Raw genomic sequence first — 26,332 nt, forward strand, 5'->3', positions numbered from 1 at the left:
CCTGACTGGCTCCCACCCACCCATCTTTCTCTCTGCTCAAACCAGTCTGCTTGTTTGAATCAGGTGACACGCAGGTGCAGAATCTGTGCAGGAAGTGTAGCGAAAGACATCATTTCTGAGCTTTTCAAGAAAAGACAGAATATAGTGATGTAGTGTTTGGTCACACTACCTTGCGAAAAAAAAAACCTTGCTACTGGAATTTTTACATGATACTGAAAACAGTTATACTTCTAGGAAATGTGGTTAAACTAGTAGAATCGCTACATGTTGGAAAACTTTTATTATTTCACAGTTTCTTGTGGCTGAATCCAAAGGTTAAATTCAATTTTATTTATTTATATAGCACCAATTCATAACAGAAGTTATCTAATTGCACTTTTCCTATAGAGAAGATCTAGACCGTACTCTTTATATTATTATTTACAGAGACCCAACAAATCCCACTATGAGCAAGCATTTGGTGACAGTGGCAACAAAAAAAAACCATCCTTTTAACAGGCAGAAACCTCGGGCAGAACCAGACTCTATGGTGGGCGGCCATCCGCCACTGCCGTGTTAGGTTTTGAGAGAGAGAGAGAGAGAGAGAGAGAGAGAGAGAGAGAGAGAGAGAGAGAGAGAGAGAGAGAGAGAGAGAGAGAGAGAGAAAGATGGGGGGGCACAACGATTATCATCTGTGTCATACTGCCGTCTCATGTGATACCTGAACTACATTTTAATCAGGTTTCCCCAACCTCTCCGCTACATAAAAAACTGCATGCTGGCACGGCCAAATAGAGTGGCTGCTCCTTCTTGGTACACCTGCAGGATTTAAAACTGATCCACTCATAAGTGAAGTTTTTATGTAGGCATCATAGTACCATGGTGATGGTGGCACGTGCAGATGCGGCAGCCAATAGCTCCTTCAAACTTTGCTACATTTTTGTTTTAATCTGTTATGTGTTTCGCCTTTATTGCAGAAGCACGTATTAGCTATGACAGAAATACACTCATTGGCACTGGAAAAGGAAGCGAGGGGATTGGATTAAGCGCAGCGGACCCCGGGACGATTCCTGCCCACGGCATCTTGACCACCCAGCCAGATTCCAGCCGGACCAAGCGCCACCACGGCCCCAGGAAGAGAGGGAAGAGAGCCGGGATAAGAGCTAAGCTAACCCAGCTTGGACCTCAGGCTGCTCCACTACCCAGCCTACTCCTGGCTAATGTCCAGTCGCAGGAAAATGGAGTGGATGAAATGGGACTCAGGCTAACCCAGCAACGGGAAATCAGAGACTGTTGTGCCCACATCTAACAGAGGCCTGGCTACATCAGTGGCATCCCGAATCAAACTATTGCGCTCGATGGGCGGACCAACGCAAAACAAGCTAGGGGGAAGCTGCAGCTGCTAAGCCTTAAGCTGTCAGTATGCTTCATCAGAACTGCTTGTCGTATGGTCGAACAGGTTCGGAAACCTCCTATGACGGTCGGCTTTCCACCCCGCCTTTGAGCGTTGTCATTTGGAACAGCTATAAAGACTTTTTATTTCCGATGTAGTGGACAACACATCATACCAACCACTTCTAGCATAACCTAGCCCTTAAGGTGTCAGTATGCTTCAGAGAAAGTGCTTATCGGATCGTTGTAGAGTGTCCAAAACTGTCTATCCCCCCACCTTTCCGATGTCAAAATCGAGGGCATCAAGTCAGACAATCAAGCCCATTTTACGCAGCGATTGGCTAGGTGCGCGGAAGTGAGAAAGTACGCTCCAACCTATAAAAGGAGGAAGCGAGTATCAAACCCAAACCCAAGCTTCAAAACATCTCTTCAGAAACCTGTAGTTAATGTCACAGCTGCTACGTCCATGCAGTGAGACACCAGCACACATCTGCTGCAGTATTCAAATGAAGAGACTCAGCAGCAGAGATTAGGAGAGCAGGTTAGGTAGCCACTGGCTTATCTCATCAAGATAGATTTCAGCTAAACTGGACTGACTCAGCAACTAACACCACCATGGCTCAGTTCTGTGGTGCATGACCTCCTGAAACCTCACACTGACCTGTGGACATTTCTCCAGTAAACACACAATATTGTTGTTCTCAGTATGAGAGCGTGCAGGCACCACTGTGTCCTTGTTAATGAATAATGAGCCTCTTCTCCAATCTGGCTTTAGCTCTTTGCAGAAAACAGACGAGCAACAAATCCATCCTCATTTTGCAGATGGACTACATCTGCCAGCTTCTTTGAACAATTTCACGGAGCAGAAACAGCCTACCGCGGATTTTCATCAAAAGGAATTAAATATTGCAGCTACTGTTGGGAAAAAATATACAAAAATGAAATTACCAAATGTTTTGTCTACAACACCCTCAGTTATGGCATACAATTGTCACAGCTTGATCTCGTGGGAGATTCAACTTATTTATATAAAAAGAAATGCAATCTTTTTGTCACTATATGTATGAAAATGTGGAATGTGACAGTATGAGACACTCATATTCCTGTATTATTATATATCTGTACATACTTGTATAGTTATCTGAAATATAAATATGCAGTTCCATTGACATACCTTGCCAAAATAAGTACTAGCCTGTTCTACTAAGCTATTCTTTATATTTAGAGTCTTTGAGAAATCTTTGGTTCTAGATGCTTGTTGACATAGTGAGTACTTGCAGGGCTAGCTGGTGAACTGCTATTTGTCAATGGCACGAATTTTACAAAGTGCTGGAAGCTTACAGTAGTAGCATAGTAGCTACTCGTAGGGCTAGTTGGCAAAGTACTACAGCTGGTGAGCTAACACACTAGCCATCTGGGAACATGCTAGTACCAGTCAGTCACAATTACTCTCCAAGCTTGCTGGCTGCTAGCTAGGTCTAACCAGACAATAAATTAAAACATTTTATTCAAGGGACATATTTGTACCATCCACTCCTGTCTCATAACGGTCTGTAAACTGCCTCTTTTGTGAAACAATGTATTCTACGGCAGAGCAGGGTAATATAAAAGTGGATAATGAGGCACAGCTAACAGTAGTAGTTAGAGTATGATAGCTTCTTCTGTTTTGGACTCTCCTGCTCTACATTCCCTCAAAGGTCAGCGCTGTCAAGACGGTTTGCTATTGGTCAGTGGCTCAAATATGCATGTTTAACTTTACCTATGTTCAACTTGACACCAAAGATTTTAATGGATGTATCCTGCCCCCGCAAGCAAATACGCTGATCGCACTGATTGATTGATTTTGCTCTAAAATTTTAAATCCTGCAGTGACCGGACTATTAACAACACACACAAAAATCCCTGACTGCATCTTTATAATGAGAGAAATCCTGACGAAAGCATAAATCCATAGTGCAGAAATTCAACATCTACTGTACAAACGTCCACAGCGGTCACCCAAAGATGGGACTCAGACCATCAAGACTTGAACTGATGTCATCAGGTGACACTGCTTGCACTAGTGACTGAATCTGTGCGCTCACAGGAATGTTCTTGGAGACAGTTCACTGTGTTTTAAGTGCTTTTAGCTGTGAATCAGAAAATATCCCCATCTCACAGTAAAACCACCAAGCTGTCAGTTTTCTTTTTCGCTATTCACTGTTTGTGGAGCAGCCCCGGGGTTTGTCTCTAGATGACATCATCGCTACAGTCTCTCTCTCTGCTGTTCAGTTTAAGGAGGGACTCGGTGAAGGTCATAAATAACAACGGAGCTGTCATAGCTGGTACTGTTTAACCACAGTTCAAACAGGGACAAATGCTGCATGTGCTGATTGCAGTCTGGCCTTGGTGTAATAATCTACCTATTTCTGTTTTGTAGTTCTGAAGGATTCAGTCCTTGAAATATACTGTAGCACTCCTTTAAGTGCCTTACAAGATTTCTTTCTCAACATCTCAAATCTTTGCATTATAACAAACGGAACAGTACACACTTTAAAGTGTAGGTTTGGATTTGGAAGCTTCTGATTTCCTCCAAATTTGGGACAAAAAGATTTCCTACACACAAGAAGAATGGGATACGCAACACGATTAAAGGTTTAAAGCCCTACTAGCTCCCCTTCGATGCTGTAATATTCATTATATCAGCAGTGCTGACATCCAAAAGCGGCTAATCTCAAACTACTTCCCGGGACCGTGTGAGCGTGTACAGACTGTGCTTGATGTCATATTCCTCACTCTACTGTTACTTTTGTTGCACCTGTTACGGAAAGACAAACTACACCTTTATTACTGCTACAGAATATGAAGTCTGGTGACATCCCCTTCAGCCTGGACAGAGGTTTAATCAGCCATAACTGAAAACGCCTGTGTGGGTGCGCAGGGCCTTTAAAAAGAAGCGCTTGTTTAACAGTGTCTGAAACCTGTCCAATGTTGGAATCAGGCAGGAAACTTTTCAAAATAGACAATCCAATACCTACACCCACGTTACGCAGTGACTGGCCAGCTGTGTGGAGGTATGAAAGTAGCAGCTTCTCAAGTTCTCCTCTCCAAATTTTTCCACGCAAACACTTCTGTCACTTTTCATGTGAGCATCATGAATATCACGAACATCTGCCTGTTAGATAATGGAGCGTTATGTCCACAAAGCTGACGAAAATGTTGCGCTGTCCCCACTTCACTTTCAGAAAACAGAATAAATAGAGCAGGAGAACAACACTGCAGAGGTGTGACTGTCCCATTGTGCGTCCCTCCGTGGCTTTTGGCAGCCATACAAATGTTTAGGCGGTACTGTATGGAATGGATAACAGTTTGTCGCAAATGCACATAACAGAAGAAAATTACAGCTGGCGTTGCTTTTGTTTTAGAGAGACATGTACAGAATACGCTTTAGAGAATCTATAGCTCTGTGCAACATTTAAGACTGATTTATTAAACCTTTGACCCAGCTAGAATTACTTTCTGCAGGGAAACGGGAAGCAGCAACTATGGTCCTTAAATCCAATTTCTCAGTCTGGGCCCAGTCCACTATGAGCACATCCATGAAATCAAAAGTTTGCAACAATTTAGAACTGGATCCATTTGGTAAAACCAGGCTGCTGAGCTGTTTTCACACTCTGTGATAGGAAGCTATGTCCATCCAAATCACACACTGACAACAGGAAAGCATTTCCATCATGAGCTTACAGTCTAGCAGGGACGGAAATTCTAGAAAAAAACCACAAACATAATGATTACAGACTTCGGACTTTGACACTATCTTCCTGAACACACAGACTGCTCATGCAGGAAGTCCATAGCCAATACATAACCGTACCCAGGGGTTTTCAATTCTATGATTAGGTTTGATTCAAGGATTTGAATCAATGCAGACTTGGCAGCCTGGGGGCATAGTGTACCTTACTAGATATTTTTTTTTGTGCATGTGGATGATTCAGCATGTTGCGTGTTATCTGGAAGGCAAAGCTCTCCTATGGGGCTTGCATTGTCTGTGTCTTTTCAGTTGTCTCGCTGCCATTTCCTTGCTGAACTGGAGTGCCACACAACAGACAAACTGAATTTATAGTGTCTTCAGTTTCAGTGCGAGGTAGCCAGTATCAGTGAGGTGGAGATGTGGGCCTGTGGGCAGATGGAATGTTTCAAGCGTTCAATGTTCTCTGCAAAGATGAATTTCAATGCAACTGTATTCCTGTACAACATTTATGGTATGAGTATGTTTAAAGCACTTGCTGAGTTTGTTATAGCTGCCCTTAGCGCCCCCTAATCCCAAAATGTCCCCCCTGCTCACTGCTTCCTGTATGTTCACTGTTGAGTTTCAAAACATCAACAGTAATCTGGGCGGACATTTTGTAATTTGTAACAAAATCTCCTTTTAAAGCCACATGAAACTCACAAAATGTTTAACTCAATGCATATTACTCATGCTGCTCTTGCCAATAAGTGTTCATTGCTTCCCTGCTGTTTGTTTACAGTTGCATTAAAACTACATAAAAGCTCAAAATCACACACTTTTGACATATTAATGAAAATGAACACGACGACAATCATCATCGTAATGCCAGCTGTAATCTCTGTTGTCCGTGTCCTGCTGTTATTACAGTCAGTGGTTGTCTGAACCAACCGCGACCCCTCGACTCGCTCATGGACTCGCCTCTCTTGTCGAGCCGTGACATTTAGCCCGCGAACATCTAGGCCTTATGGGAAATGGTGTTCATTAAAGGCTGCTAAAAACAGAAATATTAAATAAACTACCATCCTTATCTAGATATATGCAATGAGCCACACAACATACTGTTGACTAAAATAGCCAAGTTGCAGGTGAGATAAACAATGAGTTGAATGACTGGCCCACATTCCACTATTTCCAGACTCTATACTTAAATTTGACTACTTTTAAACTAATAAATAGAGGCTTCAGTAATTCTCCAATCTTGGGTTTAACTCGAGGTCGCGGTCTGGAGGAAAAGTGTGAGGCTGAGCTGTCAAAACACGTACGTTTCGCATGCGTAACTTGCCGGTTAGCTAGCTTTTGTCTAACATCTGTAGAGTTGGTACATGAGGTGTTTGGGGCGAATAAGCATACACTGCAAAAACAACCCAGCGGCCAAAATTCACATAAGTAACTTGAATTTATTTATTTTTTTTTAAATCCGCTCAGCAACAGGTGAGTTTTCCATATGAACTACTAACTGCAATAGCATGTTGTTGTTTTTTTTACTGCATATGTTTTTAATTTTTCATTAGTTATTTGTTCATTTTACTGTCCCTGTTAATACACAGGACAGGTTCACCTTAAACTGTATGTTTCTCACAGGCCGCGTTCAGCCCAACAACCATTCAGTTGGTTGTCGGGTTGAATGTTACGAAGCAGCTCTGCTGTATTTTCATCAGAATGTTGAGGCTGTTAAATCTAGAGGGGGTCTTTAAATTAAGATCCAACACCATTAACAGAGAGAACACCGCACCACTGCTAACACAGCCTGCAGACACATATACTTGTGTGTGTACTATTGATTCATCCATGCACCGTTATAGAGGAAGGAAACTTAACAAGTGGAGTTAATTATTAGGCGGCTGTCTGCTGACTCACACACACATTAACAACCTGCCGCATATGGGTGCCCGTCTACAGTCACTAAAACAAGTGAATGTTTGGGCTGGACGAAGAGAGAGACGTGGAAAAATGATAAATGTGTGTATAGGTCCAAAATCTTGTCCAGCGATCCAATTACAAGTCAGAAAGTGAAGATGGTGGGAAGCTAGTGGGAAGACAGTTGGCACCACACGATGAACGCATGTCAGATATCTTATATGGAGGCCACAGAAGCTCAACTAATGAAATCCAAATATTTCAGATACAACAGAGGAACCGTACTGCTATTTGATGCTAAGCATTATGAAACGAAAACATTCCTGTTGGTAACAGGTAGGACATGAGAACGCTTTTGTCTCATTATGCCTGACAAACAACGATGGAAATATGTGCCTTGTACTCCTGCTTTTCCTCTCCCCGTGTAGGCTATATATGTAATTGTGAGGTTATTTTGATTATTGATTGATGGTTTGAATTTCTTTATTTCGGGATGTGAATGAGTTTGAGTTTATATGAAATTTATATGGAAAATAATTTCAGAAATATGAAGGCTGAACATTAAATGCCGTCAGAATGATCTCAGATATCAGGCATTTTATTACCATATTACACAGAACATCATTTAAGCAACCATTATTGGTGACTCAGTAAAAGCTGAATAGCTTGATATCATATATAACACTTGATTCACTCGGGACGATCTGATCAATATTTATATGACTTCCTGTACATTCTTTATTGTGCTGGAAACCGGCCAAGACTGCAGCCTTTCGTCACTTCTCCCGGCTGCAACCACTCGCTCTCGTCCACAAGTCGAGGCAAAATTCATCTCAAACGAGCCTGTTGTCTTCTTCAAGTGCTTTTGAGAGTTTTTGTCTTTCCTCTATCAGCAAACGTTTCCCAGCAATTGAGTCGGCGAACTACGAGGCATTTCAAAACCGAACCTCTGGTCTACTTGAGGCTAAATCCTTGGCTTGAACAGCTGAAAACAGCCTTGCCTTCTGATTGGATAACCTCAGCGCGAGATGAGCAGAGCTGTGAATGACCCGCGGATGCTGCTGTAGAGTTGGTAGTGACATCGCAGCAGCTGATTGGGTCACTTGATCAATCTTTGGACCTGAACTAAGTGAACTTTTGACCAATCAGGTGACTTGAGTCCCCGCAGCTGTCACGGCCGATCAATGAAATCAACGAGGAGACATTCACAAGGAGGCTCACACTGTTTATCTTAACAATGTTTGGCTCAACTCGCACATGTGAGTCATCATCTTTACACATGGATGCCATTAAAACCAGCAGGGGCCACTCACTGGCCAGCATCAGCCATCAGTGTAAGTTATATCAGCACAACTTTGCTTCCTTGTGGATCTGACTGTTGAACCTCAGTACTTCTTGAGTAAAAGGTGGTATAAAACGCTTTGTCTAGTTCTCTGCATTAAATAAAGACTTTTGGCTGGATTTTATATAGGCAAAGTTACTTTTTTAAACCCTCAGCAGCATGGAGAAGTTTGTCATATTTTGTTCAAAACTGACCAAAAATTGTTTTTACACAAGTTCTCAGAGCCTCTAGTGGTGTCTTGTTTTGTCCAACAGTCCAAACCCCCAAAGTATTCAGTATATAGTGTTGTAGAAGAGAGAAAAGCAGCAACTTGTTTCACTTGAGAGGCTGAAACCAGAGAATGTTTGACATTGTTGCTTTAAAAACTGACAAACGATTCATCAATTATCAAAATTGTTGTCAAATGAATTTCTGTTGATTGCCTAATCAATGAATGGCCAATAGTTTCAGCATTACTCAGAGACTAGCTATCACTGGGCACACTGAGGTCATGCCTTCAGTGTTAATTCTGACAACCTGGGGGAGTTTACATTTTACAGTTTTATAAAACTAACACACAGTAGATATTTTATTGGCTGATTCCACTATTTTTAGGCTCAGTATATTTAAATTGGACTATTTTAGGACAACGAACAAATTAAGAGGCCAGAATTGGATTCCTGGCCAACAGAGACAGATTAGAAAACAGACTTTGGGAAATAAAAGGACAGAAAATGTAATCACACCGTTTTCTAAATGAAGAAATACAACAAATCCAAATACATTAAACACATTATATACATTTTAGTGTTGGTGTCTGATCAAAAGATTCTAACATGACCTCAGCAATCTAAAACCCTAACTCTGCTTTGCTTTAGTTTTTATTCCTTTAATGAGATCATGTTTTCAGATGGCCTGTTACAAGACCAGAAAACTGCTGTCACGTGACCCATCTTCTGCTCATTTTAACAGAACGTGCCTGTAGGCCAGTTTGATCAGCACTTCATTCAGCTGGGATTAAAAAAAAAAAAAAAAAAACTACTCCAGAGTTCTTTTTTTTAAAACAACGCTGGCTTGAAATCAGTTCCTCTGTCATATATTAACTACATCTCTTGCAAAAGAAATAAAAACCACTGTGGTAACACTGGCCCCCCATCATAAACCATCTGCCAAGCCCTGCTGTAAACAATCATGTGTCACTCCGGTTCAGTGAGCCGCTGAGCCGGCTCTGCCCTCTTACCTCCGAACAGATGAGGCGAGAGGTGCGCTGGTAGTGATCCTATCAGCAGCCGGGGACCTTCGTGCCCGCCGCCTGAGCGCTCCCTGTCCGCCGCCTCCTCCGGGCTGCTGCCGCCGGACTCCTGGGAGCTGTAGGCTCCGCTGCTGTTCGGAATGTTGATGCCGGACTGAGGTCTGGTCCCGGAGCCCCCGGAGCCCCCCACAGACCTGGCCCTGGCACCAAGATGCTGGCTGGTGCTGGACGTGGCTCCAGAGGCTCCGGACGCACTGTACGCATGGTACCTCACAGCCGCGGCGGCAGTCCTGCTAACGTTACTGCCGTTGCTGCTGGACGTGCTGGAGGGCAGGTCCGAGCCGGAGTAGGCTCTAGTCCGTCCGTTAGTAGCTGGGTTAGCAGTCGGGCTGCTCTGCTTTGCCCCCATGTTAACCTTCACTGACTCGGCTTTGAAATATTAAAGAGGCGCTCTGTGAGCCACTGCGGGACGGTGCGGCGGAGGGCTCGAACAGTTACAGGACAGACGTCCTGGAAGAAAAGAATTAACTCTGCGTCGCTATATGATGTCGATACGGCGATATATATATATATGATCCCATCGACATTAGGAAAATGGCAGGAAGTGAAAAGTTGAACCGGCCATCTGTGACAAGAGCTAAAGGTGAGTGTAAAACTTTAGAAGCCGTCACCATTGTGTTCCGTCAGTAACAACTGTGTCCGTGCTGCAGGTAACGGGGAGCCGTCCTCGCCTGAGCCGCTGCCGTGGACCCGGTGTGCTTCCTCCTCAGTGCGCGCTCCGCCATGGCTCCTGAGCAGCACGAAGGAGCGAAGAGCCGGGCTCCTCACGCCTCCCTGCCTGACAACACATTGCTCCAAAGGAGGAAGTGATGGAGGAGAAAGCCTGGGACAAACCCGTTTTATCCGCGGCTGCGAGGAGACCCGGTGCGCAGGCTAGCTGTCAATCCCGCTGAGCTCACAAGTATTTCCGCCAAGAAGTTTCAAAATAAAGCCATTGCGGTGTTTTATAGGGAGCATTGACAGTTTCCAGTGTATTAGGTCCACCTAAAACAGCCCTGCAATAAATCCCACCTTCTGTAATTTTCATTTTTAACAGTTTTAATTGTGGTCATTTTGGACTGGAGTTTGTGGTGCTGTTTGTATTGCGTTATACTGTGAGGGGTTTCTTAGTTTACCTTAGACACCTATACTGCCAAGAGGCCTACACCATTATCGCTATTAACATACTGAGCAGGAGCAGGACATCTCACAGTTGAACAAGCCAAGAGTCTACAGCCACGCTCACGATGAAAATGTTAACATGCTGATTTTAAGCAGGTAATGTTTACTGTGGTCACTGACTTAGTCTAGCTAATATTTTCTAATAAGCGCTAAACACAAAGTACAATATCTAATACTTGTTGTTGTTTAAATCTGTATTCATGTGTGTGTGTCCAGTGTGTAACATTTAGGAGGAGCTATTGGCAGAAATGGAATATATTATTTATTAGTATGTTTTCATTGGTGTATAATCGCCTGAAAATAAGAATCATTGTGTTTTCGTTTCCTTAGAATAAGCCGTTTTTATCTACAGAGAGAGCGGGTCCCCTTCCACGGAGGCCGCCATGTTGCACCGCTGTGTTTCTACTGTAGACTTGGGTGGACTGCAGCATTTAATGTAGTCGGCATGTTCAACTGTCATGTTTATTGAGATGATAACCATAATAAAACACTATGATATGCTTTGCAAAATTGTGAGCAGTTGTTTAAAGTATACATCATCTGTAAAGTGGCTCCAAAATGCTAAAATCTTTCCAGGAAAAAAATATAATATTGTTGGTGGTTAAATGACTATACAGTTTACTCCTGTAACGAACTGCCTTTATGCCTTTTGCACTCCATTTATCTCCATTTCAGAAAAGATATCAGGCCCCTCAGTATACTTGAATAGGCTACTAGCAATGAATAGTAGTCTACACTATTTAACGTTGTCTAGTGTCTGGTGTCTGGCAGCTGATTTCTGTAGATGCACTGAAAGAACTATTCCACTGAATTGGGGGCAACACTTGTTTATTCCGTGCAACCCAATCTGTCATGTAATTTTCCAGAACAGAAGTCATGCTCTTATTCTGAAACCCAAAGGGATTCTTTTTGGCCTGATTGTGTGTGTGTATATGCAAACTTGATACATTTTGGACCTCCGCGTCGGGTGACGTCAGCAGCAGCAGCAACGTCAATAACAACCAAAGTCTCAAGCTACGTTTAAGGTCTTCTTCCTGAACTCCTCATTCTGATGTTTTTAAGTAACAAAGAACGTGCAGCATTCAGGTTCTGCTTTACATAGTGTTTTGTAATTATACAATTTTTCTTTAGCTACCATCTTGTTTGTGCAATTACAGCCACCAAATAATGGCAACAGTTATTGCCATCAATCCAGGACTTATTCCTTTTAAATTTGCTCCCTGTTGTTAGAATCTGCAGAATGACATTAAATCACAAACACTGCAACTGAGTACATACATGCAAAATGTATTCACTTCTAAATACTTAATGTTGAAATTCAAATAATGAAATATTTTACTTCTATCTGACTTGTGTGGTTTAAATTCCCCTCTTTGAAATATCCAGAAGGTAATTTAAAATTGTGCAGTTTCAACAATGTGATTTTAAGACATTTTTTTAGGGTTCCCATGTGCAATGTTTTTTTTAAATTATTATTTTGGTTTAAAAAAATATTTCCAAATTGCTGAAATTTATTTGGTCATTTTCAGTTCTAAAAGTTCATGTCAAAACAAGCATAAAAAAAAACAGGTTATTCAAATTGGATTGGTGAAATTCACCAAAATGCAAGATGAAAAATTCAACCTTGGATTTTCGAGCTGCCAAAAATTAGCAATCCGGCCGACCTCTGTCCTATCAGGTTCATGTCATGTGATTCAAGAAAGAAGATGAGGGAAACTCAGGGGTTTTGATTTTTCATTCATAAAAAGTTTTTGAAAATCCAAAACTTGAAATGAGCAAATTTGGAAATTCAAACCACATACATTTAGATAGATGTTTCAAAGTAACATATTCTGTGGTATTTCAACATTAAGTACACAGATGGGGTTGATTTTCACTGTAAGGTATTCAGGAAAAAAAGAAGATCAAGGCCTTTCTTTGCTTCCATACATGGCTTTCTAACTAATTAGATTGCTTTTATCTTTTAAATGCGTGTGTTACAAAGATAAAAGGGGGGCTGTACTGCACAGATAGTTCTGCCAAAACTGCTAAAGCTGCTACACAGACATTTATTTTTCTTGCACATGCATGCAAAGGGGAGCGGAAATCTGACTGGGAGTGAAATTTTGGCACAGCACCCGGATGCATAACATTGAAAATAGTTCCCAGATGCAAGCAGCAGAGAAGGATGGCATGCTGCGATGCTCCATACACTAAATTCAAAAAAGGACACAACTCAGATAAAAGCAGCTGGTGTTTACAGGAAACACAACAGGGCAGCAAGTCTCCTGTTAGAAAGCACTGCTCACTCCCACTGAGACAGGGAACACATTACCAGGAAATACAGGTTATGGCAGCTTTCAAACGGCAAATTCTACCTGGATACAGTGTTTGTGATGGATCTGATTGGTCTGACTTGTGGCATCACAAACAGTGAAACAGCTGTCAAGGACACAACTTCTCATTGGGCCTTTGGTTTGTGGTTGACAGTGCCATGGTTTGGTTCCTGTAAAAACATGAACCACCATATTCGTGTAAATTCATTGCGATAAGTAATTCTGCCAAAAACTTCAGTGATGGCTTTGAGGGGTTTCTAATGGCTTTGAATGCAGAATGACTTCCTGTCAACTACAGCAGGCACATTATGCAGACAGAGTTTACAGAGCCGGAGTGGAAGGTGAGTGGTTTCCTCACCCTCCACTGCGTTAATCCTTCTAATCTCCTCTGTCTGGAAATAGCCCGGGTTATCTGTCGATCGATGGCCGCCACATCCATCATCACCTGCACAATGAAGGGGAGGACAGGGCAGCTCAGCAGCCAAACAGCAAAATCACAATTACACAATTACTCAATGGCTTGTGTTTGTTTGAATGAACCGTCAGTGTGGTAGCAGTATTTAGGTGTTGGTGGCAGGAATCCTTTTGGACTTGGCCTGTGCTGGGAAGTTCTTTAAACCTAACACGGCAGCGGCGGACGGCCGCCCACCATTGAGTCTGGTTCTGCCCAAGGTTTCTGCCTCTTAAAGGAAGTTTTTCCTTGCCACTGTCGCCAAATGCTTGCTCATGGTGGGATTTGTTGGGTCTCTGTAATGAATATTATAAAAAGTACAGTCTAGAGCTGCTCTATAGGAAAAGTGCAATGAGATAACTTCTGTTCTGAACTGGCGCTATATAAATAAAATTGAATTGAATTGAATTCTGAAACAACATTTAGACCATGGGAAACACCAACTATCAGAATCAGAAATACTTTATTGATCCTGAGGGGAAACTCTTTTGCTACAGCAGCTCGCTGTCACGTCAGTGCACACAGGAATGGAAGTATTAAGCAAAAAAATATAATACACTATAATACAGGTCAGAAAATAAATTAAGTACCAAGTGGGTATAAGTATAAATTAAAATAAGTGTGAAGTACAAAGTGGGTTTACCAGTTGATGATAATAATACGGTATAAGGTAATAGTGCATGAACTGTCAAGTTAAATGTAGCTTATTAGGATTATAATGAGACGGAGGATATTGCACAGCAGTAAAAATATCAATATCAATAAAGAGGGAATTTTAAACTGAAAAGAGTATATTGCACAGGGTTATTAAAACTAAAACTAAAACTCTCTACTAAGACACAGGATTCTAATGAAGGTATTTACAGCAAACTCAACCTGTAATAAATATGTAATTAGACTAATCTAATCAGTCATCAGCTCTAATAAAACCGCATAATTTTCATTATATCGCGGGTGGATAACACTATCCCAAAGTGTGATTTTTCAGTTTTTCAGATGAAAAAGTCACCAAACCAATATACAGTATTAGTCTAACTCTGACCTTCTACGCTTGGTGATTTTAGTTGGGATGCAGGGTGTGTAGCTGCACCCCCCAGAGGTCAGAAGTAGGCAATGACATTTAAATTCCTAAATAGATTATCAAATTATTTTGACTGGACATACAGCATTCAAAGCATTTTTATGTGTTTCCAGTTGTGTTACAATGCCTTTGGTTTATATGTGTGTGACAATATAAGGTGCTGATGTTTCAGTTTCATTTGCTGGTGGTCAGTTGTTATAATTTCACTGCAGTATCTCTCCAGCTAAATCGTCCCTTAATACATGATGTAATGTAACTGTCAGCAGAGGCCCCTCTCTCATCTCTTACCTTAAAATAATAAACCAAAATAAATGGAAATAAAATAAAACCTCTGTCTCTACTTTGACCCTGCACCCCTGGCAATGGCTGGAATCTGTGCCTGGAAGCCTGTAATCTATGTACAATTAAAACTTAATCCATACTTAATACTTAAACCGGTATTAATTGTTGTCAGCATATATGTCCATATAAAGTTGATATGGCGAAAGCGTTAGCAAACAGTTTCCTGTATACACATGAAACAGACATGGTGAAATATTAGCATTCATTTGGAATTGTGTCCAATATACACTCTCCTTTTAGTTCTGATTTGGTCTCCAGCAGCTCCTGAGGGAAACACCTGGCTCTGTAGCTGCTAAACGCTCCACCATGTTCACCAGCTAGTCTCTAACTGTGCCTGTCTGCTGTTTGGAGCCTTTAGCAGAGATGAGGACGGCATGAAATACATATTTCCTTAAAAATCATATTACTGCAGGACTTTGTAAAACTAAAGACATTTCCATCAGCCTCACCTGGAATTTATGTTTAGTGTTTATTAGTAAATGCATGCTAACACGCTAAATTGAGACGGTGAACATCCATCTGATGGTAGAATCAACAATGACAGTTGCAGATGCAGATTAAGAATTCTTAATCAAAGTGTATAAATTAATGTGTGATTTGTTTTGTATTTTTCCTACTAGTATCATTCTACTTAGATTATTCTATATTTCTTAAATTTTTTTTTGTAATAAAGTTATGTCTCACTTATTGTAAGTCATTGCTATCATTACCATCACGGGAATTATAATCTCACCATCAGCACTCAGTATCACAACAGTGCTTTTGACATACATTTCTTGTATCAGTATTGAATTCAGAAATTGTTGCCAGATTCTGTGCAACAAGGCTTTGTAATGCCCTCCATTTGCTCTCATTCAGCTATTATTCCTCATTAAAGCAGATAATTAACGTTAGGAAAAGTAGAGTCAAGGTGTCAGGGAGACATTATGCAACCAAGCATTTGATCATTTGGAAGGATGTGGTATCACATCTTTGTGACACTGATCCCGTCCTCTCTTTGACCAAACCGAGCTTTGCCACTTCAAGGTGAAGTCCATGAATCAAATCCCTCACCTCATCAGCCATAGATCACACCTTTACTTTGAGGAGGACTTCAGGTTGCATCATGGATGGCCCTTCCAGCCCGAGTCACAGCACAACATTACATCATTCAGGCTTCACAAATCTCATGACGGCGTCCCGGCTTTGGTTTGCTTGGTTCAGTTCAGGAGATTCAAGTCACAGTCTCAAAATGCTACTACTGTTTATGTTCCCAGTGTGAAATAACACCTTGTAATGAGAGTGCAGGTATTTTCCATTTTTCTGAATAATATGAAGTACCTGACAGAATTCCACCAGGTAAAAGCAGTGCACTGCTCACCCCTGATGGCCAACAAAGGAGACTACAGCTGGCAAAAAAGAAAAAAAAAAAACACTCATATATATGAATCTAATAACAGTGAAAAATATATACAGTCCAAAAGTTCAATTTAATATTCCCAATATTTTTGAACACACCTTTTCTCACATAGGTGACAGAAAGTTTAGTTAGGAATCCCCTGGGATTCTGCTGGAAACGCTAAAAATCCCTTAAAATGTATTGACCGGGAGTTATTAGGGAACCAAACCTTCTGACTGAAAAACCCAAAACCATATAGATCTTAAGTAGATCTTTGTTAGTCCGACTGTTTGTGGCGCCTATCTGGACCACAGTTTATGCAGCATAATTCATCAGCTAACATGATGAAAGCTCTCCAGCCCACTTTAGTATATCACCAAGCTGACTGCCAGCAATCAAAAAATAGAAATGTTACAACCTGAAACACTGGTACAAAATCACTGGTAGGAAGTGAAAAAAAAAGCAAATATTTAGAGGCAAAGGAGGTGTTAAGCAACATAAGACACGAACTTCCAGGCACCACAGTCCCAGCCCCCTGAACAGTCCCTGCTCCAGGGGGGGTTCAGGGCCAGGTTTACAGTGTCAAATGTTAATGATTGGTCAAATATGCTAGCCTTTTTCATAGTATTTTAGAACCACCATTTTTAAAAACCTGCACCAGCAAGGTTCTAATCAAACTGGTGCCACAGAGAAGATTGTGACTAACAACAATCAGGCTTTATTAAGGATTTTTGCGCAGGAGGACTTGGGGCAGGTCAGTCGAAAGAGGGAAAACGTTCTGTACTTTGTGCTGCCAACCCATCTAAACTTCAGATTTCTTAAAAAAAAAAAAACTTTTAGTGTATCGTGATCTAAATACGGTTTCACTCTCTTTTTCTCCTCATTTTAGCACTCTCCTCTTCTTGACTCCAGCCAGCTGTGTCCTCTAACAGATCCAGCCTGATGATGAAGTCTTAGATACAAAGCAAACAGCTGAAACAAACATCTTTCAAGCTGTGGCAGTCAATAATCACACAGACAATACTACAGAGAGCGGAAAACACCCGAATGCAACTCATCAATGGTACAGCCAGTGAAAGTGGAAATATTTCCCCAAGGCTATTAGTTGTAGAAACTCATGAACCCATTGAGACCTAATGTCCATGTTTTATTCCTACACACCACTGGGTGGCAGTGTTGCTTTGATAAAATCAGCTCATGCACTACAGGACTAAAGGGACTGTCAACAATACCCAACATTAGCAGCTATGTCCATGTCACAGTGTTGCAACATACCCAAACAGGAGATCGAATTTTTACACCTGGTTTCTGAGCAGCAAGTTTTTATTGAACTCTTGAGAAGAGTGTGTAGTCAGGCATTACACACTGACTTAGAAAGAACTGCTATCATTTCTACTCAGTACACCCAACACAGTTGTGTTCATCTTTGGTTGATACTGTATATAGATAGTTGGGTATTTTACTCAATATAAGAATTAAAGTGTGAGTCATACACAATACAAGTACTGCACAAGAGGCTGCACAGTATGCTACTTCCTTCAGCAATGTGCCTTTATTCTAATCATTATTATAATTTACATAATTACAACATACACAAACTACACATTAATGGAAAAAATGGAATATGGAATGGGAAACAAATCTACTAATACTTGTAAAATGTTATTTTACTGTTGTACTACAACAAACCAGAAACGTTTTACATGACTGCACCATCCTTGAAAATAGTGCGATCTTACCAAAGTGCCGGTTAGGTTGTGACCATGTAACAGTTTCATGTAGAGCAAGGGTCTCAAATTCAAATTTCCTAAGGGCCACTGGCCAAGTTGTTCTCTCATAGAGGGCCCACTTGAACACTCAGGAATAAATTTCAACTATTTACTTACACTCCTTTGCCTCTACATGTTTAGTGAAGTAATGCCAGATTCTAGTCCTTAAAGACTGCAACTTTCTTCTTACAGATGAGACAAGAAGCAGTCACATTAGACTCCCTGTTAAAATATTAAATTGTCTACCTATCTTATCTGTCCTCCAGGCCAAACTTTTTTCTTTGGCTCATTAAATACACTTTTATGGAGCCCCAAAGTGTTCAATATCATATAGTTAAATTGTGTAAAATATCTAAATGAAATAATAATTTGTGAAATTATTTAAGAAACTCATTAGTTACCTGTACCAGTGTATTTAGCTGACTAACTAGCTAGGCTGGGTTGTGAGCTTGATTTATTTATCAGCATCAAAGTGAAGACACAGTGTTTATGGCAGCAGCTAGCTGGTTAATTCAGTTACCTCGGCTGTGTTTTGATTCTAAAGATGTTCCTCAGACAAAGACGCACAACTCTTTCACTCTTTAAAGAACAAAAACACAGTGTAGCTTTCTCTGTGGTTGCTCTAGCCAACAGGAGCTAGCTAGCACTGCTAACGCTGGCTCTTCACTTTGATGCAGAGTAATAATCCAAGCTCACAACCCAGCCTAGCTAGTTAGCTGGCAAGGTAGGTAGCATTAGCAGCCTTGTTAAGCTAAGGCTTAAAAGCTGAAGAGGTTTAACGTTAGTTACTGTGTCTGTGTACTGTGTTTATTTACAGCAGCAGCCTCTAGTTGGTTGATTCAAAATTACTTCTGCTCTAGCTAACAGAAGCTAACTGGCTAAATTCGGTAGTAGGCCTAGTTGTTGAGCTTGCTAGCTTAAGAGAAGCGGGGGTACGTGATTGACTGTAAGGTGAGAGGTGACATTATGAAATAAAAGTGTAACTGGGAAAAATACCCTTATGAAATAAAAAAATAAGACATTTGAAAAAGGGAATTTTGAAATAAAATGTCTATAATGAAATAAAAATAATATCCAATAAAACTCTGCTATTATGAAAATGATAATGATGAGTTAAGCAAATTAGTTCAGTTTTAATAATGTCTTAAATAATTTACCAACTTGTTGTTTCATTTATATATTTTACACATTTATCCATATGATTATTAATTTCATAACGTCTTTTTTATTTATTTAATATAGGACACTTAAAGGGACAGTTCACCCCAAACCAAAAATACACATTTTTCTTCTTGCCTGTTTCTATTTATCCATCTAGATTTTTTGTGTGACAGATGCAAAATTGCAGAGGGCACTTTATCGCACACTGGCAGCTTACTGGTACTGTACTGGACATTGGGATTCATATGGGATGAAAATCAGGTCATATCTTGAAACTGGGAAAAAAAAGCTTTGAAAGGTTGATACTCAGTGTTTGAAAGCTTGAAATCTAATAAAAAAGGTTTTGCAAGATTGAAACTAAGTTTTGTAGGCTTGCATAATGTTTTGATAGGCTGATTTTTTTTTAAATCTCTGCAAACATTATTTTGTATTTGAGTTTTCCTTCTTCACAACTACAGCACTCTTTTTACAGTGTTTCTCCAACAACGTTTCAGAGTTTCAAATTTGTCACTGTTCTCCTGGGCTTTATTAGATTTCAAGCTTTCAAACACTGAGTTCACCCTTTCTAAGCTTTTTCCCCCTCCAGTTCTCACAGAATCTCAAACTACATTTAGATTGGGGTTTTTTAGTGTACAAACTTTTCTTTTCTTTTTTATTTGGGGTTCACCCTAAAACATCTTGGTCAAGCTAATTGTCAATAAGCCTGCACTTTTGCAGGTTTAGGCTTAAGGGCTTGTTGCTATGACAACAGTTCAAGATGAATTCTGAGCAGCTTCGAAGAACCAAAAAAATCCAGACTCATGTCAAATCGTCAACATTCTGATCTGGATAACTCGGTTATCCACGTCCGAGGAATGGGGCCCTGATGTCTGTTGGTGTCCGCTCTGGTTCTGCAGTTTTGGAGCTGATTGACTGTGCAAGTTGCACATTTGAATGCATTCTGGATCAAAACAAGAAAGAAATCATTTACAGTTTGGTCCACATGTCACACTGTAATGTCAGCTTTACCCAGGAAAGCTCACAAACAGACAGTCTTCTTAGAGACAGCACTGAACACATGAACAGCATCCTTTAAAACAAAACAATCAAAGTTATGATGTATATTTAAGCGCTGCTCCAATTAAAACACTAGAAAGAAAACTGATGATCCTTTAATACCAGATTCATGCAAAAACATGCACCATAGCTTCCAGTGACATCTGTGTGTGAGTGTGTGTGTGTGCGCGCGCATGCTGGTCTAGTAGCTCTGTGGTTTTACATCTCACAGGGTTGATGTGAGTTCTGATCACGTGTAGCTCCAGTTTACAGTCACATATTATCCGATTACACAAGTGACCAGTGACTGACCTCCGTAATGCACCAACACTGCCTCTGTGTGTTCTGACTCCGGCTACGCCACTCTGCATTCCAGACAAAAAACTTGAAAAGAAGAAAAAAGCACTTAATTAATTGCCTGACATATTTTCCAGTCCTTCTCCCAGCCAATTTAGTGGGAGATGTCAATCAGGTGGATTAGGCTTGTTTTTCTGTTAGCCCTGTGCTGACAGTGGGAAATGATTAAAAGGAGAGATTATGTGACAGCAAATTTGTGTTGATATCATTGAACTTTCATCATGGACTGGGTTTAAAGCTCTAAATTGCTTATTAACTCAGTTTTTTTTGTGGCTGTTTGCCTATCAACACTTCAAATGAGCCAGATATCAGAGCAATTCCCCCCAACCCGCCACATTCTCTGCTCTTATTCGGCTGCGGAAACATCCTTTGTGTGACTGGGATAAAAACATGGACATATGCGTGGATTTTCTCCCATTTCTGGCCCTTCTCTGTGTATCGATAGTCATACGGAGCCTTTGCAGCTGTCACAAATCAAACATGGAAATGGTTAATGAAACTGAGAAAATAATTTGTTATTTGGTTGTAGATCTGTTCAGTAATATTTCATAAATGTGAATATAAATATTGTAGGTTTTTCCTGCTCAGAATGGATGATTATGGTGTGGCATACAGGTCGGGGAACAGCTGACTCTATAATATGAACTTGGACTAAAAAAATGTTAGCGCTTGACAGATACTGCCAGCTCACATGCCATATGTACATATGAGTTACGACAACGTCAAAAGATGGGGGACAACATCTACAGTCCTCAGTCATGCAGCGGATGCATCTTAAAGTTCAGCCGAAGCTAATGTGAGCCTTCAGCAGTCAACCTGAAAACCTTATTTCCTTAAGTATATATTACTAAGTATAGTATGTGGCGGTTCTAGGTGGTGGCTAGGGGGGACCTGCGCCCCTGTAGCAACAAGCCTCATGGACCCCCTTGTGAACTAAAATGCAGTGTCTATTATTTATGTCTATTATTTGCTGCCGTTGCCATGTCTTCATTGAGTTTCCTCGAATGACTGAATGAGTTAATGAAACAGTGCCTCACTGGGTTGTAGCCGCTGCTATGTCAGCCAGTGTGTGTGGCCAAACACAATATCGCACCCTTACTGGCGTCTGTCGAAAGGAAGGAAGGTGAAGTCGACGTCATTTGATTAGAAAACAGTCAGATGCGATCACTGACGTGTCGCTGCGTACCTGTGAATGGACAAGTCGCTGGAAGAGAAACACTGAAGCCACACAACAAACAATAGAAGGAGTTAATAAAAGGTTTGCCAGGACACTGAAGCTGTTGTGCTGTCATGGAGTCACTCTGCAGGGACAGCGCCTGAGTAGCAGGGAATTCCTTACGTTTTTCATGTATTGGTTGTTCAGGCCTGTTGATTTCTTCATCCCTGTTTTGTTTGTTAGCTGTGCTGCATAAAGAGTAATGAGCTCAAAGTAACTAGAATACTGTAGGTCTTATAAGATATTGTTTGTATGTTATGCATATAGATAACAGTGGGTAAGTCATGTATTTGATATTTGAACATAAACACTGAAATCTGTGAATGTTTTTAGCGTGCAGTCTTTTTGGTATTCAGCACTGATCTGTAGCTGTATCAGAGTATAAGCTTTGCAGTAGGAAACACATGTAGGTCATGTATCTATATGTGAACTGTTTCTTTTTGATGTGAACATCGTCTGGTGTCTCAAAGTTTACCGATTGAATATTATGTGATTTGGTTTATGACATCACAATAGAACAACACCGTACGTTTGAAGTTGTTCATTTTGTAAAATGACACGTTGTTTTTCTTTATGCTTTATTTATTTAGAAGACCTGCCTGACTTGGCTCCTGAACCACTCCACTGCTAAAAATCAGCACTTAGTGTCAGAGTTGATTTAACTGGCCCCTCTAAAGCAACAGCTGGCCCCAGTCTGGCCCCTGTAGTTTGAATGGATTAGAACCGCCACCGTATATTTACACCCTTCAATATTTCAATTTTTTGCCCCTCACATATCAAACTCTGAAGCACAGAAACATTTTTAAATACTTATCTGACCTGACTCAAGTCTGTTTCAGTCTTTCTTTCTCTTCCTCTTATGGCCTCAGCATGTCTTCATTCATTGCTTCACTGTTGCACCATAACCTTTCTGAAGGTCGTTGAGCCTCTTGGTCTGTATTACAGATATCACAGCAGAACTGTTTTCGGTAGTGATGTGAAGTAAAAACCCCTGAATAAAGAGAATTGTAGACAAGAAGCAAAACAGTGTTCCATTTATAACAGTATGGAACTTCACTTGTTCCTGAATATTAGGGATTTTAAAACCCAATTGAAATTACAATTAGTCATCCCTTTTTGTGGCCAATATATTCATATTATTGAAAGGATGAAAAAGGGTCACTGGGGATATACCAGTTACTGTATTTACCTTTTAAGTGTTTAAGCGTTTAATTGCCCCCTACAGGGGCATGGAGTCACAATGCAGACAAATATCTGCAGGTAACTGTAGCTTACAAGCCAAGGACAGACATTGTTTGTTAGCAGATGCACTGAGGAAAAAGCACCACAACACTTTACATCTAAAATGACCAAAATTACATTTGCAGGCAAGTTGAGCTGACTAGCAAACTGAAGTAGTGATACCACGCCACAGAAATGCTCAAGTTCAGCATTCAAAGTAGTAAAAGTACAAAAGTATTATCAGCAAAATGTACTGAAAGTATCAAAAGTAAAAGTATTCGTTTCTCAGAGTGGACCCTGTCAGTGTTATATCATTAACAAAAAAAACATTCAGTGGACTGTTTCCTTTCGGATCCAGTATGAAAAGGCCAAATACTTCTCAAAATAGGCCTTACTGAGACAAAGGCATGAGCGCAAAATATTTTCATTAAGAAATCTATAAAAAAAAAAAGTTTAACAAAATGTGTCCATGTGTGTCTGTAACTGTTAGACAAAAATAGTTGGCTGTAGAAAACCATCAGGTTCACAATCAGTAATTTAAGAACCTGCAGTCCCAGGACTGAACATGCACAACATGTTGTGGTGCACGATCGAAGGGCCCAAAAGCGGAGCACAGCTGGATAGCGGCTTTAACAGTCTTCATTGCAACACGGTAAACAGTCACTGGTCGATGGGTCAGGCTGGTCCGACTGGGCTCAGGAGCGGAGAGGTGAGACCGGGTTCTGGAGACGGACAGGAGAGGCAGTTTGCAGAGATCGGAGAGGACAGGGCGGCTGCGATCACCGGCAGGGACAGCCGAGCTTACACAGGAGACGGCGACAAGAGCTCCACTTGGCCGGGTTTGTCGCCGTAGCGCCGGTGACGTGGTGACGTGCTGAGACGACCCGGCGCCGGCTGCAGGTACATGTACTGTGGGAGCTGATTGGGTGATGAACGTCAGGTGTGCCGGTGATCCGCAGCAGGAGGGAAAACCCAAGCGCCCCGCCCAGGCCCGTACACACAGACACACACACACACAGACACACACACACACACACACACACCAAGAGACGAACAGATGACAGACAAGGAGCACAAGGAGGAGAGATGTGGCTAACTATGACACAACATGTACTTATGAGGGCAAATTACAGGTAGGACGAGCTGCTACATTAAGCCAAAGTAAACTGCCTTTACTTTAATTTCTGTAATCCTAACTTGGCCAACTTGCAATTAGCTCTGGCTCGCCTGTATGGGAACACACAGAGCGTGGTGTGTTCATGCTGGAGGCCAGGCATCCTACACCATGGGAATATCTCTTTACCTTTGTTTGGTCTGTCAACACATCATGTCATAATTTACTTAAGATAAGAGTGCTTCAGACAGCAGCCGGCCCAACCTCTGCAGAGAAGATCTCCCGCACGCACACACACACACACACACACACACACACAATAGGAGGTGGGAAAGACTGCTGGTTCGTCCTCAGGATGTATGCAGATACAATGTAACACCAGAGACGGGATCGGAAACGACGCTCCTGTTTTTAAAGAGTCGTTATAGTTCTGTGAAACATAAGGAAGAGCAACAAAGAGCTTCTGTGACACAGCACCCGGTGGCCATATTAACAGTGCACAGCTCTGGGATTAACAATGACTGAACAACTGATCACATTTCTATATGTGCACCATAGCTGTCTGAATAGATCTGAGTAAAGATGATGTGCCTTATTTGAAACTAATATCGGTAAACGCTATTGTTGATCACTTGTGAACTTTATGTTTACTCCTCTTGGTTTGCTTGTAAAAAAAAAAGAAAAAAAAGTCAGTTTGAACAGGAAACAGGCCAGAACTCAAAAAGGCAATTTTTCTTTGGCCTGGAACAAACTACAGGTGTGAAAGCAACCTCAATTGTTAAACGTGGCTCAACTCTGAGTAGAAATTAGGCCTAAAGCCCACCTGTAAAGTCTAAAACCGATGTACGGTTCATCCACATGCTGGTGAAAGGCTCTCTGTGAGATATGACAGTTGGCTGCTGAAAATCAAACCCAGAGGAAAACACGAATGTAGTGAAAATAAGAATTAGACAGCTCCTTGCATTAAAAACTGTTCTTCCAAGTGTTGTTATTGAAATAGGTGCTTGTAGACTGATTGTAGATTGTTGACTTTGATGCATCAATTGTCCAACAATAAAAAAGCCCAATACTAATGCAAACATGTTTGTTTCACATCTCAACACACATTAAGCAGTGAGCTCTCTGAACACAGCATGGATCTATAGAAATAGTTAGTACGTCACATCACATAAAATACAGTTTTAGGCTGCAGAACATTTGTGCCTGACAGTTCTGCAGCACATCATGGATGCAGTGAGAACACCTGCTGAAGGTAATGTGTGTTTTTGTGTCAGCGATCAGTGGGAGAAAAGTGAGCATTACTTTCCCTGTGACAGAGACCAGCTGAGGGCAGGAACTCTGCCAAGTGTACCCTGTCTCATTTGCATGCATAGATGGCATAGTATTAGCATAGTAATAGCGGGGGGAAAAAGCGCAGAGAACTAACAGGAGATATTTGGCAGCTGATACTCAGGGCCCAATTACAAGCGTTCGCCTGCATTCTCCTTTACTCAGGGGCTTTCTCATCTCACAGCCCTCTGCTCTGCTCGGCTCGGCACAGTGGGCCTATCTTCAAACTGTCAGCCTGTTTAGAGCTGGAGATTGCTCTGTGTGTGTGTGTGTGTGAGAGAGAGAGAGAGAGAGAGAGAGAGAGAGAGAGAGAGAGAGAGAAAACAGACCAGCTCTGCACTAATGAGGACAGGGACAGAGACAGCTAGAATCCTCTCTACTGCCTCGCCTCTGCAGCTCTTCCCGCAGGATGGAGGAATGTAAATAAGCTTCCCTCATCCTGACTAAATGGGCAGGCTGGAGACCTGGAAGGTGTTCCACGAAGGAGGCTAAGAAAATTGTGAAAAGCCTGACTTCAGTTAACCTAAACTGTTTTACAACTCAGCGCTAGCTGAACAATCTAAAGCCGAATTAATCATCGATGCACGTTCGCATGAACATGCACATATTTAACAGTCCTTAGGTTAAACTTAATGTACTGAATCGCCACTGTCACTGAATGAATCTGTAGCTTTTAGCATTTATGCTCCCCTCAGCGCTCAGCTGTCATATACAGTATGTTACTTTCTGGTTAAAGGGTTAACCAGTGGAGAGTACGAACTGCTCCACAGAA

General features: G+C 41.3%; 1 protein-coding gene and 1 long non-coding RNA gene across 2 annotated transcripts in view; both read right to left on the reverse strand.

Moving 5' to 3' along the window:
* The window catches only part of znrf2b (zinc and ring finger 2b), a 34,460-nt gene extending 24,179 nt beyond the window's left edge, over positions 1-10,281 (reverse strand). Inside the window, exon 1 of the mRNA XM_044207184.1 lies at positions 9,559-10,281. Coding sequence (XP_044063119.1) covers positions 9,559-9,979 — 421 coding nt within the window. The 5' untranslated portion in view covers positions 9,980-10,281. The remainder of the gene's footprint in view (positions 1-9,558) is intronic.
* A 7,665-nt stretch (positions 10,282-17,946) lies between these two features.
* Positions 17,947-25,771, reverse strand: LOC122882230. The gene is made up of 3 exons (XR_006379314.1): positions 22,716-25,771; positions 20,636-20,707; positions 17,947-20,228 (listed from the first exon to the last, which is right to left on the reverse strand). It is a non-coding gene; the product is annotated as an uncharacterized LOC122882230 (long non-coding RNA).
* Between the last annotated feature and the right edge of the window lie 561 nt (positions 25,772-26,332).

The sequence above is a fragment of the Siniperca chuatsi genome, linkage group LG9 (assembly GCF_020085105.1).
Source record: "Siniperca chuatsi isolate FFG_IHB_CAS linkage group LG9, ASM2008510v1, whole genome shotgun sequence".
Lineage (NCBI taxonomy): Eukaryota > Metazoa > Chordata > Actinopteri > Centrarchiformes > Sinipercidae > Siniperca > Siniperca chuatsi.